The sequence below is a fragment of the Perca fluviatilis genome, chromosome 19 (assembly GCF_010015445.1).
Source record: "Perca fluviatilis chromosome 19, GENO_Pfluv_1.0, whole genome shotgun sequence".
Taxonomy (NCBI): domain Eukaryota; kingdom Metazoa; phylum Chordata; class Actinopteri; order Perciformes; family Percidae; genus Perca; species Perca fluviatilis.
In genome coordinates, this window is record NC_053130.1 from 27,872,440 (window position 1) to 27,889,871 (window position 17,432).

Consider the following 17,432-nt stretch of genomic DNA (forward strand, 5'->3'; position numbering starts at 1 on the left):
ATTTTATAAATCGATATCAGATCACTCGTACAAAGATTGATTATATTAACCCAGCCCTAGTAGCGAACCATGCTCTCTTGGCTTTTTAATGTACACTTGTTGAAAATCCTCTCCAACTCTTTCAATCAAATCACACCGCTACATTGAACATGCTTATTTCTGCGTCAAGCACCTTGAAACTTTGGCTTAATTGAACATTTTCTAAATGTTCTAGTCCAGTGAGAACTCATTTATTTACTGTGCTGTTAAATTGCTGTCTCCTCAGGTGTTTCTGAAGAGTGACGACCTCTGTCTGATGGGGGGGGAACCCAGGAGGAGGAGGCCCACCCTGCCGTCGGTGCGCATCCTGGCCATGCACGTCCAGAAGCTGGAGATCGGAGCCTTCACGCTCACCACCGGAGCTTACAAGTGGCCCAAGCTCAGGTGAGGGGAGATGACTTTTAGATCTGTAATAAGCGGTCGCTGACCGGCCGATGTTTCGTTTGTTCTATTTCTGCTTTTTGTCTTTCAACTTACGGTCTCTGTTGCTGTTGCTATGCAAAGCAAAAGGTTCATTTTGTTTTTATTTAATAGCACTAAAAAGAACATTAAAAGGTGCAGTAGGTAAGAATTTCTGTCATATTTGCTGAAACTGACCCTATGTTCCAGTAGAACTACATGAAGCAGGTCATTTAAAAAAAATTCCAGCTCCTCTGACACCACCTACAGCCTGTAGTGCGATTTGCAAAAATCCACCGCTCCCAGTTCAGATGCACCAATCAGGGCCAGGGGGGGTGTCTAACTGCGTGTCAATCACTGCTCATGCACACACATTCATTCTCCCGTGTGGGGTGAGGGGCTTAGGAGACCATTTGGGGCTTTAGCGGAAAGCGGGGAGGGACTGAGAAGTTGTCGATGTTCAAATTTATTGGCTAAGTCCTGGATCTTCACAATCCTACCTACAGCACCTTTAAGAGAGAGCAAAAACTAACAAAATGTGCAAGGGAGGCCACGTGCCTAAAAGGCTTAACCCTTGTGCTTACTTCGGGTTAAATTGACCCGTTTTCAATTTTAGTTTTATATCAGAAAATATGGGACGTAGAAATAAGCGCTGAAAATGTGTAGAAGAAAAATGTAACAATTTAAAACGTTTTTTTTTTTTCCAAGGTTGACGGGAAGACAACACAAGGGTTAAACAAGGGTCTCCTCATGTTTTGATGAAAAACAAATAAAGAAAATAAATAAATAATAATAAAAAACTAAAAACAATTTAAAATACAACTAACACATTTTAAAGCGTAATCATTTTCCCTTTTGATAAAAAAAAAAAAAACAATGAAAAACTGTTCACACAGCCAACTGTAAATTCCTCAAAGTTGGCAACACACGTCCACATTTATAAGTCTGGCCTGATGACTAGCAAGCAACACACGCACTGCTTGCTTTGTCTCATTTGCGGTGCAGGGAATTAATTCCCCCGAAGTTCTGTTTCCAAAGGAAAAAGAGAATTCCCGCACAAACGTATCACCTCTGCATTGGTTTATTTGGTCGACGTATCCACCAACATTTGTAGTAAAAGTGGTGGAGGACCTTTGGGATCTGGCTGGAACATAGAATAAAAGAAGATCACTGATAGCCTGACAAGCCAGACCCACATCAAGATGTTGGGTCTGGGAACTCCCCATTGGCAGGGCTCAATCCGAGGGGCGGGATAAACGGTTGTCTTTCAAATTCCCCCTGCACTCATAGCCAACCAGAGCAACGCTAGTTGATAGATTAAACTTTTGCTGTATCTGGTTGGCAAAACTCCGAACATATCTTCCTTTTTTAAGAATGACTTCAGTGCTTAACTCCAAGTCTTCCAGAGTCGCGGCTAAAGCCGATTCGAAAGACCGCTGTTTGCCAGCAGCCGCAGCAGCCATCTTCTTTGTTTTCAAGTAGCAGGGAATTCACGTGGAACCGCCGCAACTCTGCCGTCCTTATGTTAAGCCCGCCCACCGACTCTATACACGATGTGATTGGCCTGACCAGAATTTGTTTTTTCCAGCTCAAAAGCCAACGGAGAGTTGCTAGACTGACCCTGTAAATTAAACAAAAGTAAAGGTAAAAGTACTCAATGCAAAAACAGTTCTGTCAGTCTAAGTCTTAGTGTTTAATGGTCTAATCATTTCAGCTGGACTTGTAGGCTGTTATATTGTTGGGTAGTTTAATTTATAATAAATCATCGTATTTATAAACTACATGTATTTTGTGTGCAAAAATCTGAATTTGTAAAGCAACCACTAACTACAGCTATCCGATTAATATAACGGAGTAAAAAGTACAATATTTCTCTCTGAAATGTAGCGGAGTAGAAGTAGAAAAGACTCAAGTAAAGTACAGGTACCTCAAATTTGTACTTAAGGTCAGTACTGGAGTAAATGTACTTAGTTACATTCCACCACTGCATGATTGATCCTGCATGCTGTAATTTTCACTCATGGGATATTGCTGAAATGGACGTACAGCCAGTGAAATGAGCCTGCTACTTATCCTATCCTGTGACACGATATATTAACAGTTAATTAACAGTCTGTGTCATCAACTGGAAATGAGCGCTCTCTCGCCCCATCCCAAGAATCCATCTATGACAAAGTCGGCCAACTCGCTATGAGTGTCCTTCTCCTTCACTCCAATATGGCCGACCAGATGCCGAGGTCACAACAAGTGGCGGTTGGATGGTAATGGCACAGCTGTTGGATTTGGGTTGTTGGGTAGGGGGTGCCAGTGTTGCACCAGATGGCGTCCGTGGGATGGGGTTTGATTGGAAAGGAGGTTTCAGGCCAGATGCTGAGAGGCGACTGGCTGTAGCCAGATGTTGGGGTTCAGGAGATCTAGCAGGGAAAGGCAGAGACACAGCTGGTTGTAGTGGACCCAGGGTTCTCCCCGCTCTCTCTAAATCAGGTCACAGACAAACCTGCTGAGGCTGCCAGAGGAAGGAGACTTGGGTAGGATATGCATCTAGATAAGAGCTGCTTACATTAATCGATTAGTATCTAATAAGTTTGAGTCATTTTTTTTTTTTTAAACAAAAAAGTACATTTTATCTGATTCCTTTGGGAAACACGATCCACATTTTTCACCGTTCTCTGTCATTTTATAGACCCAACTACTAATCGATTATTCGAGAAAATCAACAATGAAAATCATCATTAGTTGTAACCTAATAACTAGATAGATATGGTGGTGATGGCACAGTGGATAGAACACATTCCGTTGGTGTGGGAGATCTGGGTTTGATTCCCACTGCGATACATCAACCAATGTGTCCCTGAGCAAGACACTTATCCCCAAGTTGCTCCAGATGCGTGCAACCTCTTATATGTATGTATGTATGTATGTATGTATGTATACGTATGTATGTATGTATGTGTATATGTATGTATGTGTGTGTGTGTGTGTGTGTGTGTGTGTGTGTGTGTATATATATATATATATATATATATATATATATATATATATATACAGTGCCTTGCAAAAGTATTCGGCCCCCTTGAACTTTTCGACCTTTTGCCACATTTCAGGCCTCAAACATAAAGATATAAAACTGTAATTTTTTGTGAAGAATCAACAACAAGTGGGACACAATCATGAAGTGGAACGAAATTTATTGGATATTTCAAACTTTTTAAAGAAATAAAAAATTGGCGTGCAAAATTATTCAGCCCCTTACTTTCAGTGCAGCAAACCTCTCCAGAAGTTCAGTGAGGATCTCTGAATAATCCAATGTTGACCTAAATGACTAATGATGATAAATAGAATCCAGCTGTGTGTAATCAAGTCTCCGTATAAATGCACCTGCTCTGTGATAGTCTCAGAGGTCCGTTTAAAGCGCAGAGAGCATCATGAAGAACAAGGAACACACCAGGCAGGTCCGAGATACTGTTGTGGAGAAGTTTAAAGCCGGATTTGGAAACAAAAAGATTTCCCAAGCTTTAAACATCCCAAGGAGCACTGTGCAAGCGATAATATTGAAATGGAAGGAGTATCAGACCACTGCAAATCTACGAAGACCCGGCCGTCCCTCTAAACTTTCAGCTCATACAAGGAGAAGACTGATTAGAGATGCAGCCAAGAGGCCCATGATCACTCTGGATGAACTGCAGAGATCTACAGCTGAGGTGGGAGACTCTGTCCATAGGACAACAATCAGTCGTATACTGCACAAATCTGGCCTTTATGGAAGAGTGGCAAGAAGAAAGCCATTTCTTAAACATAAAAAGTGTCGTTTAAAGTTTGCCAGAAGCCACCGGGGAGACCAAACATGTGGAAGAAGGTGCTCTGGTCAGATGAAACCAAAATCGAACTTTTTGGCAACAATGCAAAAAGCAACACAGCTCATCACCCTGAACACACCATCCCCACTGTCAAACATGGTGGTGGCAGCATCATGGTTTTGGTCTGCTTTTCTTCAGCAGGGACAGGGAAGATGGTTAAAATTGATGGGAAGATGGATGGAGCCAAATACAGGACCATTCTGGAAGAAAACCTGATGGAGTCTGCAAAAGACCTGAGACTGGGACGGAGATTTGTCTTCCAACAAGACAATGATCCAAAACGTAAAGAAAAATCTACAATGGAATGGTTCACAAATAAACATATCCAGGTGTTAGAATGGCCAAGTCAAAGTCCAGACCTGAATCCAATCGAGAATCTGTGGAAAGAACTGAAAACTGCTGTTCACAAACGCTCTCCATCCAACCTCACTGAGCTCGAGCTGTTTTGCAAGGAGGAATGGGCAAAAATGTCAGTCTCTCGATGTGCAAAACTGATAGAGACATACCCCAAGCGACTTACAGCTGTAATCGCAGCAAAAGGTGGCGCTACAAAGTATTAACTGAAGGGGGCTGAATAATTGTGCACACCCAATTTTTCAGTTTTTTATTTGTTAAAAAGGTTTGAAATATCCAATAAATTTCGTTCCACTTCATGATGGTGTCCCACTTGTTGTTGATTCGTCACAAAAAATTACAGTTTTATATCTTTATGTTTGAAGCCTGAAATGTGGCAAAAGGTCGAAAAGTTCAAGGGGGCGAATATACTTTCAAAGGCACTGTATATATATATATATATATATATATATATATATATATATATGTGTATATGTATGTATATATATATATATATATATATATATGTGTATATGTAGTGTATATATATATATATATATATATATATATATGTGTATATGTATGTATATATATATATATATGTGTGTGTATGTATGTATGTATGTATGTATGTATATATATATATATATATATATATATATGAATGTATATGTATATATGTATGTATATATGTATGTATATATATATATATATATATATATATATATATATATATATATATATATGTATTTATAGCAATTGTCGCTTTGGATAAAAGCATCAGCTAAATGACATGTAATGTAATAAATGCTTTGCATGTTTTCACTTTTCCTTCTGTTCTTTATTCCTATTTCATGTTGCGCCGCCCGCTCATCCACTTGTCCGTCCTTGGCTCAAGGAGCATAGCAAAGGTTGTGAGTCAGGTCCACGCCCTTCAGGAGGCTGCGTACCCCTACAGCCCGGACCGGGAGCTGCAGGCCTACCTTCGGCGCCGCATCGCCCGGCTCGCCACCTCTGACATCCACCTATTGGCCGCCGACAACGATGCCAACTTCCAGCAGTCCAGCGAGCGACAGACACGGAGGATCCAGGACACGCTGAAGAGGGTTAGGGCCACTTTCCAATGAGTCCTGCCCCCCCCGGTCACATCTAACAGCCCAGAGCGAGTCACCTCCACCAGGCCAACGCCTGATGTCCAAGCCCAGACTGAGGCTCCATGCCCATGCCACGACCCTCGCATGTCTCTGTTGTCCAGACAGCAGAGCCTTGCGGACTGGAAAGCTTTTTCTGCTGTCATATGTTCACTATCCGCAAAGGCCCCTTAATCTAAAGTAACTAATATATATGTAACTTTTAAATGTTGCTGAAACTGTATAATTTTCCATGTGATGATCTTAATCTGAGCTGTAACAGCAAACGAGACTAACAGTGAAATGAACGCTAGTTTTCTATATTTTTTATTAATGCCTCTGCCCCGGTCCGATTTTTCCCGCAAAGTCCAAAAAATGATTTACAGCAGGTAGACGGCGCTACAGTAACACATTCTGACGGGTCACAGATTTCGGTGTAACACCGGAAAAGCCTGTGTTAGCTTATCCAGCCAGGTAAAGGGTAGCAGGAGACTTCTTTATATAGGCCTAATTGTATCTTTATTTTATTTTAGAAGTTATCTGCTGTAGTTATGGCTGATACTGGGGCAGGGCCATCACAGAACAGAAGGACATGTAACAATTTAACTCGGTCAGGCTTTCTACAGATGGAGACAATTACAGGATTGTAAATTATTCAAAAACGTCCCAGAATTGGCCCTCGGGTATGTAATATGTCTATTTTATTCATAAAATGACTTTAGATTGCGTTATGTGGTTGTACATCCGTAGCCAACATTAAATCACCTCCCCCTCCTATTTAGCGCAGACGTTTTATTCCCCCTGTACTTGTGTGAAGCGTCTATATTAATATAAGTTATTATTACGTTGGTTAGTACAACAAACTCCTAATGCTTTGGCTCGTGAAACAGTGACAGTGATAACGTTATCCGGTTTAGCTCACAGTACATCCAAAGTAGGCTAAGTTACCGTATGCAACACTTGAAATGCAACGATGCATCTGTAACGTATTGTAAATGAATGATTTTCTGTGTGAGCAAAACATTCATCGCGACTATACGACCTCCCCGTAACGCTAACTCCTAGACCTTTACGACAGCAGGTGTGGTAAAAACACTACCGCTTTTGTCCAAAGGGGCCGCTGAAATCATCACAAACTGAAAGTTACATATAGCCACTTTAAAGGAGACCTATAATATACCGTTTTCAGGTTTATACTTGTATTTTGTTTTTCTCTTGGAACATGTTTACATGCTTTACTGTTCAAAAGAACGAGATTACAGCTTCCCCTGGCAGTAGAATGTAGCTGCATGTAGTTAACAGTGGATTGTAATACAGTATAGCAGCAATTTCTACCATTGGAAATCACAGATAAAGGCAGCTAAACCAAATGCTACACAACCGGACATGTTCCAGCAGGAATGTGACCTAAAATTTGGAAGAAATGAACACCATTTGCAGCCAAGATTACCGCTTTCCCTGGCGTTAGCGGGCAGCTACATGTGGCAGGGTATGAAGCGTAAACACTGCCGTAGCATGCCCGCATGGAGCACATGACCATATATGGAAAACCGGCTCTTTATGACATCATACAGAGCCGAGAGTAGAACAACTGCTGAAGCTGGAGCGTTCAGAACAGTGGGAAATCTGAGGTTTCGGCTCACAGGGATTTCTTTGAAATCATGTGAAGCTATGGCCACGTTTAACATTAACATCGGACATTGGAACATTATAGTTTGGACAGAAAATAGCATAATAGGTCTCCTTCAAGTCAATAATTAAGTTTAGACCCCAGGCAACTTTATTTATAACACCCTTAAGATTACGCAGGTAGTTTTCCCTCACTACCTTCCTTGTTTTTTATGAGTATTTCCCTTCCACAAAGAGAAGTAATAGGTGGCGTTAATAGTTCGCAATGATTTTTGTTTTTCTCCGCTCATATATTGACATTTCTAATCATTGTTTGTGAATTGAACCTGGATCTTTAGGCCTCATGTGGACTGATCATAGCAGCAATGCAGACTGCATGTCCAACATCAAGGCTGGATTACCAACATGGCAGCTGCACCAGGGCCCGAGACCCCCAGGGGCCCCCAGAAGCCACAGGTTTACTGTGTAGCAATGTGGTAATGTGATCGATTGTAACTTTGTTTGGGAATATGCACCAATAAAGCAGGATATCAACTGACACGATGAGGGCCTTTAGGTGGAGTCCTGCTTTTCTAGCCAGGGCTCTAGGACTGGCATTGTCCGTATGTCGGGCAATCCCCCACTTTGGTCCAGACTGAAATATCTCATCAACTATTACATGGATTTCCATGAAGTTTGGTACAAATATCCTTGGTCCCTAGAGGATGAATCCTCATGATTTTAAGGATGCCCTGACTCTTCCTCTGGTGTGACCGTGGGGGTTCACATTTGTAGTTTTCAGTAAAATGTCTAGACAGCTACTGGATGGATTGCCATTAAATCTGCTTCAGATAACCATGAAGCCGGTGATCACTTCACTTTGTGTTTACGGCCATCATCAAACGTCAAACCTTTAATTTGTCCAATACTGATTCATTGCAAAATATAGAGCTGCAAAAAGTAATCTATCGTGGGGGGGGGGGGTTAAACAAGGGCCCAGCAGCTAATTATTCCCCCGGGCCCTCTAGTAGGAGAATCCACTCATGACAAATGTATATTTGATGTTGCTGAAACATGTTTGACTTGTTCAAAACGCGACAAAATAATGCAAAATGTATTAAATGTAGTGAAAGTTTTATTGATTAGATATTTTGCTTAACCTACGACACGTAGTTTCTACTTGTTTAGCGATTAGGAGTTTACCAAATGAGATTTATATGACTAGATTGGTCCATTAACATCTAATATGAATCCCATTCAAACATCACAATGTGAAATAATTGCATTCATTATTAATCGTGTAACGGGAACATAGTCTCTATGGTCGTCAAGGGACGAGCTTACTGTCGGGAGAAGGCCTTACCATTATGGAGAAAATGATAAAGCATAATGAGATGTCAGTGTGCACCATGTTATTTGAGGAGTGATGTTCAGTCAGTGTCTATATTTCTATATCCTGCCTGCCCGCTCTCTCTCTCTCTCTCACTCTCTTTTTTTTCTCTCCCTGGTCTTCTGCTGTGAAACACACCGTGGAGATGGAATGTGACATGCTATGAAGATTTGCTTAATTTAGCCAAATAAATGAGATTTTCTAAGCCCTCTCTTGCCAAAGCGTATTATTGTCAGACAATATCCGTGATGGAATGGCTGTGTGGCAGGTTCCAGCCCTGTTACATCTGTCAGGGGATGTGGAGTGTGGTGGTTGGAGGTATAGCTGCTCTTCCTCTCCTCCTGCAGGGCTTTAAAGGCCTCATGTTGTATAAAGTGAGATTTCCATGTGTTTTTTTTTTGTTTGTTTTTTAAATGTATTATAAAGCAGGTCAATATATGCTATAAATACTGTGAAAGGATTAAAAGGTTCAGTCCACAGAGAAAGCTCCTCAGATCTCTGCAGGGTAAATCCAGACAGCTAGCTAGACTATCTGTTCAATCTGAGTTTTTACGATTTTACAGTGGCTCCGTGCGGAGCTTAGTGCCGCCCACGACGATTCTGATTGGTTTAAAGAAATGCCAATAAACCAGAGCACGGTTTTTCTCCCATCCCGGAAAGCTATGTGGTTAGCCAGACCCTCCTCCGCAGCGCTGTGGATGGTCTGGCAAAGCGAGACCACTGCAGGGTAAATCCAGACAGCTAGCTAGACTATCGGTCCAATCTGAGTTTTCTGTTGCACGACTAGAACAACTTTTGAACATGTTCCACCAAAACAAGTTCCTTCATGGGGCTATTTTGCAGCGGCCCGGGCCTCCATCCGGCGCTTAGCACCGCCCAAGACGATTGTGATTAGCTTTTTTTTTTTTTTTTTTTAAAGACAATAAACCAGAGCACTTTTTTTTCTCCTCTCCCAGAATGCTGTGTGGACTAGCCAGACCCTCCTTTGCAGCGCTGTGGAGGAAGGTCTGGCAATGCGAGACTAAAGCAGAAGTAATGCATCATTTTCTGTAATGCCAAGTGGACTTCTGGAACATTATCAACTCAAACTCCTCTTTATAAGCAGTTCTTATAGTCATGAAGTATCAAAGTGTTAAAACACTGTTAGGCATGTTTTGGACCTGTTGTGGAGGGCCCACGCCAGCGGTGGCATAGCCTGGGTAAACCCTGACGAGCTTCCGGCAAATTTGAGATTTGCTCTGCAGTTACAACTGAGAAGGTTCTGGTGTCAACCAGCCTAGTGGTGGAATGTATCTGTGTACATTTACTCAAGTACTGTAGTTAAGTAGAATTTTGACTTGCACTTTACTTGAGTATTTTCATTCCATGCTACTTCATACTTCTATTTCCTTACATATAATAGTAAAACAATGTGCTTTTGAATCCACTACATGTATCTGACAGCTGTGGTTACTTTGCAAATTAAGGTTACATACTGTATGTTTATGTCATAAAAGATGCACTGTAATAGAGTACTCTATCCATCAGTACATGAAGCATGTAAAATCTGCTCCACTTCAACATGCTACAACATTAAAACGATGCTTAAGCACTGTCATTTTAATCCAAAAATGACAGATTTACACAAATTGCCTAATTTTTGTCCTCTACTGACTCCTAAAACTCCGTAGCTGCAAGCTTGGGTCACAAACAAATAACGTACATCATTCCTCAAGCCCGTACTGTTTCTTGGTGAAAGTTATTGGGTGAAAGTTTTTGCCCCCTCATCTTGGTGTTGACTTCAGAGTCCCCTGCACATGTCCCCTCACTGAACACTGGCTACTCATCGTCGGATGTCCTTTGCTGACGAGTCTATTTGTTCTTGTAACTTCTTATGCTGCTGTCTCAGCCAGGGCTCCTTTTGTAAAAGAGATTCTGAATCTCAGTGGGAATAACTCTGGTAAAATAATCAAAAATGGGACTTAAATCAAACTTGCAAATGCGGGACCTTTACTGATAATGGAGTATTTTCTTGAATAATGGACTTCTTCCACCACTGAACTGTCCACCACCGACAGAAAATACAAAATCCTATGTGTCATGATTGTTTTTCCGCAATGATTTTTAAAATTCTTTTCTCTAGAATCAATATTTATTTTTACCAATGATTGACCTAAATATTTTCTGTTCACATGGTACCGCCAACAGCGACAACATCATATCCGTTTCCAGCTAAACAGACCGAAAGCAGAAAATGCAGGAAATCCATGTTATGTACTTCTTTACAGGGGCGTAGCACAAATTCTGAGCCCTGTAGAAAGGCATTTTCAATGGGCCCTTCCCCCCGCATCCACAGCTATGCATTCTAGCATCTTTTTGGGCCCTCCTCACATGAGGGCCCTGGGCACTCAGTCCCCTTTTTCCCCCCAGTCCGACGCCCCTGCTTCTTTACAAATGAAATAAATGTCAGACTGACTGACATGTGATGTGCATTCTTCTTAGAAAACAATTTAGTTTTTAGAAATGTCTCGTGATCTATTGTCTCTAGAAGTGTATTTTTATTCAACTTTTGTTTTTGTTAAAGAAGGAAATGAAAACCGCAATGTCAAATCGGCACGGCCATGTATTGGGAAAGAATTGAACCGGGACAAAAGGATATCATCCCAGCCCTTGTAAATATTCTCATACATAACCTGAAAAGGCTCGTATAAAAACAATGGACAGCCCAAAATACATTAATTGTATTTGCCATATGAGTTATAAAATATACAGGATTGTAATGCCGCTTCCAAACAGCACAGAAATACCTATAGGATAATTATAATTTTTTTTTTTTTGTATCCAGGCTCCCATTAGAACTTAAAAAAACAATCACTTGTCCCAGCCTTTCCTCCGGGACAGGCAGAGCCCATATGCAGTGAGGAAATCGCCGCAGTGTGAAGGCGACGTCCCGGGCGCTTTCATTGTTATCTACCGGGATCAGGGCGCATCTTCAAAGCTTCAGAGATAAAGAGCTCCAAAAGGCTGAAGGGACTCCTGCCTCCACAGCGACACATCGCCGATAAAAGGAGACAAGCAGGCCCAGCCTCTTATCTGCTTTGTCATAGAACTAAACGATCAGTTTAGTGCATTGTCCCTGCGGAGCTGCATGCGGAGAAATCTCCGAGCGCCCGCAGGTTATATAACCCGCAGGGTCAGGCGCTGTCTGCCTGCCTGACTGCCTGCCTGCCTGCTGGAAAGTTGTATTTGCGTCTGTTTGGTAGCTAATAGACATGATGTGATACTGTCAGTCATCGTGTTAACACCAAGTGGAGAGGGCTGGGCACTCAAAGCCAATGGAAAGTGTAGCTATCATTTGACTTTATTTATAGGGATCTTATTCATTTATTTTCCACTGAATGAAGCTGACGCTCTTCTGACTCTCTTTGTCTTAATCCACATTGATTTCTCAAGTGTTTTTTTTATTAGAAAGGCAAATACACTCTAATATTGTACATATTCCTTCCACGTTCATTTTAAATCAGTGAACCATATAAATTACTAACTGCTTATGAACTTAAAGGATTGCATGCCAAGCTGCAAAACCTCAACCCCTGCATTTAGGCCCCGACAATGTAAGTGCTATCTGTAAAATATGTGCAGCCTTTGGTATGTGAAGCAGTCAATCGGAGGATTACCTCATCCTTCAGTGAGCCCCCAGCTTCCTCGAAGCTTGTTTTAGCATATCTCCATATGAACGGGCCGACAATCAGCAGTAATTGTGTTGCTACTGTAATACCTTTGATCTGTAATGTTTGAAGCGCCTCGGTGCCAAATACTGGACCCTGGGTAGCCGGCGCCAGCACTCACCGGGGTATCAAAGACATGTCAATACCAAACCATCGACGACTGCTTTCTCCCATTCCAATTCCATTGCTCATTGCAGAGAGCTGAGGTTGCACCATATACCAAGGATCAAGTGCCGTGCGTAATACACGGATCACTATAGGATTAGGAACTCAAATGTGGAGCTGCTACTTCAGTACAGATATACTGTATATGTCATCCATGGGGTGGAGGCAGTATTTACATCGTTGTATTTAATATATAAAAGCGATTCCACACTAAAAAAAAAAAAAAATACTGCAATACAAGTAAAAGTCCAGCAATTAAAAGTGTGCTTAATATTAGTAACAACATGTACTTTCAAAACTGGAAGTAATCACCGTGCAGAATAGCCTATGCTATTGTTATAATTCATATTGCTGATGCATTAATACAGTGTTTTTTGAAGTGGGGTCCTGGGACCCCCAGGGATCCTTAAGGGGATTCCTGGGGGTTCCCCAGCAAAAAGGGGAATGCATGACTATTTTGGTCATGGGTTTCATATACGTTATGTAATTAAACATCTAAAAGCAAAAGAAAATCCCATCAGGGACCCTGGTTGAAATATTATAAAATGGGGGTCTAATTTTTTGTCCTTGACATGAAAAAGTTTGTTAACCACTGCATTAATATGTAAGCACTAGGCTGCTTGTTGCAGCTGTTCGAGGTGAATTTGGGTAGATTAGTCTGTAACAGAGCTCCATATTTCATAATAATCCGGATCATATTATTTAATAATAAAATAGCGGAGCACAGAATTAGCTCTTGAAGTAAAGTAAAAGTATATAAAAGCATAAAATGCAAACACTAAAGTTGAGTTGCACTTAAGCAAAGTTACTTTCCACCGAATATCTAGATGCTTTTCATCCAACTAAATAGGCCTATTTGATAACTCCTAAGGTGATTAAGATAGACATTAGATCAGTCATAGACAAATTAAGTTGTATTGTCTAAAGTCAGAGTCCTAACTGAGCCCGGCCTAAGAAGACTGGTTATTTTGACACCTTTCCCCCGGTGCTACTGTATGCAGGCAGGAGCAACATGAAAGTGGTCTCCACCTCTGCAGGAGATGCAGCTGTTTCTGCGGAGCCCCCAGTGGTTTCAGTCAGTCGGGGCGGACAAATGTATGAGCTCAGGAGGGTTCTCACAGACTTGGCGGCGCCAGGTCTTCACACACTCACAGGATATGTAAAGACTTCAATAACGAGCCATTAACCCCTAATCATCGGGATCGATCAGGCGTTAACAAGGGCCTCTACATATGCAAATGGGGGAAAAAAACCAAAGGCCAGGGCGCTATAAAAGACGACCCTGGCCAGAGGCTGCTACCACACACTCCCTCTGACATCTGCTGGATTTACAGGTCACCGAGTAGCACTGCGAACATGGTGAAATACTTTTCTGTGGACTGGCTGGCCCAGAGCCATCAGCACACCGCGCTGACCGAGGACGAACACGGAGCTGGCGTGGATACTGCGCCGACCTGCAGACCTCACATTCCCTGCATGGTGCAGCCGCGCCCGCCGGCTTTTGGCAGGGGTTACCTGCAGCCCAAACCCAAAGCATCCAAGCCCGATGAACACATGGAGCCAGCGGAGAGAGAGAGCGGGCAGGACTCCAGCCTGATGTGCTCCCCTTTCCATCCGACACGCTGCGCATCGCCAAGTAAGTAGTACAGCAGTAGAAGTAGTAGCAGGCGGCACGCAAACAAGTCCTCTAACTTTAAACCGACAATTCAGTCTTTACGCACAAGCAGCGTTTGTAACCAGAGTTTTTCCCTGCACTTTCAGTTTCAGAAATCAGCGGCTATTCCTCCGGGTATGAGAGCGAGGCGGCTTCCTCTGAGGGAAGCGACGTGGAGAAGGACGGAGCGCAGCGCCGTGTGCGCACCAAGTTTACCCCCGAGCAGATCGGCAAGCTGGAAAAGATCTTCACCAAGCACAAATACCTGGATGCTGGAGAGAGAGTGAAGGCAGCGCAGAAACTGAAGCTCACAGAAACTCAGGTAAGAAGAGACTCTGAATGCAAAACAAAATCTGTTCCAAATGGTGAATAAAGATCCCATGTTAAGTTGGGCAAAACATGTCATTTCACTCATAAAATAGGGCTCACATCACAATAAACCAACGCTTTTTCAACTCAGTTGAACAACAACAGTGACGGATTCCCTGTGTCTGCATTGCTCTGGCTGGATACTAACTTTATTTCGTGCTTTCTTTCAGGTGAGGACCTGGTTCCAGAACAGGAGGATGAAGTTGAAACGGGAGGTGCAGGACTACCTTGCTCCCCACATCCAACCGCTGATGTTCCAGCCTCTGCCCCCGGTGCAGTATCACCGCGTGGCCGGACAGCGACCCCACTACCCCGCCACCGGCCGGGCCTTTTACCCGCTGCAAGTAGTCCCGCAGCTGGTGATGCAGCAGCAGCAGCAGCAGCAGATGCCCCCTCACCACCATCCTCATGTCATGATCCGCAGCCCACACTTCTACTGAAGAACTGTCAACCAGAGACTTCTCCCACTGAAACACTTAAGAGTCCAAACAAGTGCAATCCAGAGTGCTTTTATTTGATGTGTGATTTTGTATTATATTTTATATAGAAAGTTGTATTTAATTCAGAAAAAAATGTCTATTTATAATTGAATAAAGTTTATCTTCTATACTGCAGCACTGGGCTCTGCCTTTTCTTTGCTTTGCCTTGCATCAGTGGTGGTAGTCTACATGATACCAGGTATACCCAGTGTACCCACTAAGAAAGCTCCTGGATTTCCATATACCCACCTAAAAATGTGCAATGGCACATAACAACATACTTTCCATTATATTTTTGATATATTTTGAATTGTCATCTGTATTTTCCTTCGCATAGGCTGAATAAAGACATTTCCTCTGTAAATTGGTGCATTTAAGTGTATCAAAAGGCAGAAAATTAAAATATATCCTTGGGGGAGCAGAGTTTTGATATGTCCATTCTGGTCCATATATATATATATATAAAATACATTAGACTACACCACTACCTTGCATCCATAACATCAAAGCTATTAGATTGCAGGCTACAACAACACTGGGTATCTTAAAGATACAGCTGATGGTATTATCTGTATTGCAGGATCAGTTCAACATGAATAGATCATCCTGTCTTTCATCCGAAGGCGGGAGGAGGTCTTGAGGAAAGGACTGATAAAGTTGGGAGTCATCCATTAAGGTTCAAGGCTCTTATCACAACTCATTGTATGGATCTCCTGGTTTATTCTCTAATATGAGACCAAAGCCTAGTAAAACCAATCCATGTACACAAATCATAATAGATGAAATCACTGAGGAGTTTGCATTGTGTTGCAACGTAACGAAATGCATCAAACAAACATCAAATTCTTAATCAGTGTCTTATACAGACATTGTGGTTTCCCCCATTGCACCTATGGGTGCAAGGGCGGAGGTTTTGTTAAAACATTGGTGGGGACACAGCAATCCAACGCTTAATTTTCCGGCATCGTGGTTCATTTTGATGCAACTATTTGTGCCTTTTTTTTCATCTATTTATGCTAGAATGTCTTTATTTATTTTTTAAGATAATGTTTTGGGGGCTTTTTTCCCCCCCATTTAGTTCAGAGTGCCAGTGGATGGACAGGAAAGGTGGGAGAGAGATGGGGGAGACACGCAGCAAAGGGCCGCAGGTTGGATTCGAACCCGGGAAGGTCTTTATTTACGTGAAGGAAATTATTATTATAAATGATTGTCCTGTATTGTTCATTGTTGTAGGCCTATTGAACGTGGTTATTTATTTTTTTTACCTCTTTTGGGGTAGTCTTTCATATTTTTTGTGAGGTGGACAAATCTACCTCTTGTAAAATATGGGTGGGGGGGATGGGTTACATATGCTCTGCCTTCACATGCATTGTTTGTCCCTTTCTCTGCACTTCAAACGCCAACTAACGGGGAAATCATGGTCAACAATTAGTCCTAATTAAGCCTCTCATTGATGAGTTTACACTTACAGCAGGATCCCTCCGCCCCGGCTCCAGAGAGTCTGGGCTTTTGTGTGGCCGAAGAATCTGATCTCTGGTTTGAAGTCTGAATGAGGCCTGTAGTTAAAACCTGATTGTGTTATGAGATTTGGAGATATAGAGACACTTTAAAATATTTAAAAGGTCATATACAGTATGTGAAAGCTGTGGGTCTTTTACATAATTCAGCTCGGAGCATTTTGTTAAAACATTTACAGTTACACCAAATCCAATGCAAGCGTCACGAAAAGTTTGCACAAATTTGAACTGGTTTGTTTAATCACCATTGTGCGTTGGCTCATTGGGACGACCCTGCTAGTAGTCAGCAGTGTCTGTTTGGTCAACTCGATTGTGTGATTGTGTGATGGGTTAGTTGACAATTCTTTCTGGTGGCACCTGGGCCCGGTGCTCCAAGATTATTCATGTAGGCTATAATAATAATAATAATAATAATAATAATAATAATAATAATAATAATACATTTTATTTAAAGGCGCCTTTCTCTGCACTCAAGGACACCGTACAGGGATACAAAAGACATTAAAAGCAGCAAAAAATAAAGAATACAACAGCAATAAAACAACAGAAAGAGGCAGAGCAATTGACATCAAGAGGAATAGGCAGTAGCTATGCTACTCATTCTCTCTCTCTCTCTTTCTGACAGGCACCCTCCCTGGTGATGTGGCATCTTTAGTTTATCCTTGATTGATTGATTAATTGATTGATTGAAATGTATTTCGAATGATATACAGAAAATATCAATATTACACAAAATAGAAAGCAAAGAGATACATCAAGAACACCTTCTTTTTTTGTATGTTCCA

The 17,432-nt window shown here is 41.9% G+C and overlaps 2 protein-coding genes across 2 annotated transcripts in view; both read left to right on the forward strand.

The window, feature by feature from the left end:
* LOC120548504 (kinase non-catalytic C-lobe domain-containing protein 1) overlaps positions 1-6,129 on the forward strand; it is a 70,265-nt gene extending 64,136 nt beyond the window's left edge. Inside the window, 2 exon segments of the mRNA XM_039784780.1 lie at positions 266-423; positions 5,527-6,129. Coding sequence (XP_039640714.1) covers positions 266-423; positions 5,527-5,755 — 387 coding nt within the window. The 3' untranslated portion in view covers positions 5,756-6,129.
* A 7,674-nt stretch (positions 6,130-13,803) lies between these two features.
* On the forward strand, positions 13,804-15,170 carry vox (ventral homeobox). Its single transcript, XM_039784347.1, has 3 exons — positions 13,804-14,264; positions 14,390-14,604; positions 14,822-15,170. The coding sequence occupies exons 1-3, from the start codon at positions 13,985-13,987 to the stop codon at positions 15,089-15,091; spliced, it is 765 nt and encodes a 254-aa protein (XP_039640281.1). The 5' UTR covers positions 13,804-13,984; the 3' UTR covers positions 15,092-15,170.
* The last annotated feature ends 2,262 nt before the right edge of the window (positions 15,171-17,432 follow it).

Excerpts from the sequence above, each read along its gene's own strand:
- vox (XM_039784347.1), top strand. The coding sequence starts at position 13,985 with ATGGTGAAATACTTTTCTGTGGACTGGCTGGCCCAGAGCCATCAGCAC. Across the intron at positions 14,265-14,389 it reads GACACGCTGCGCATCGCCAA|TTTCAGAAATCAGCGGCTAT; the intron begins GTAAGTAGTACA and ends CTGCACTTTCAG. Across the intron at positions 14,605-14,821 it reads TGAAGCTCACAGAAACTCAG|GTGAGGACCTGGTTCCAGAA; the intron begins GTAAGAAGAGAC and ends GCTTTCTTTCAG.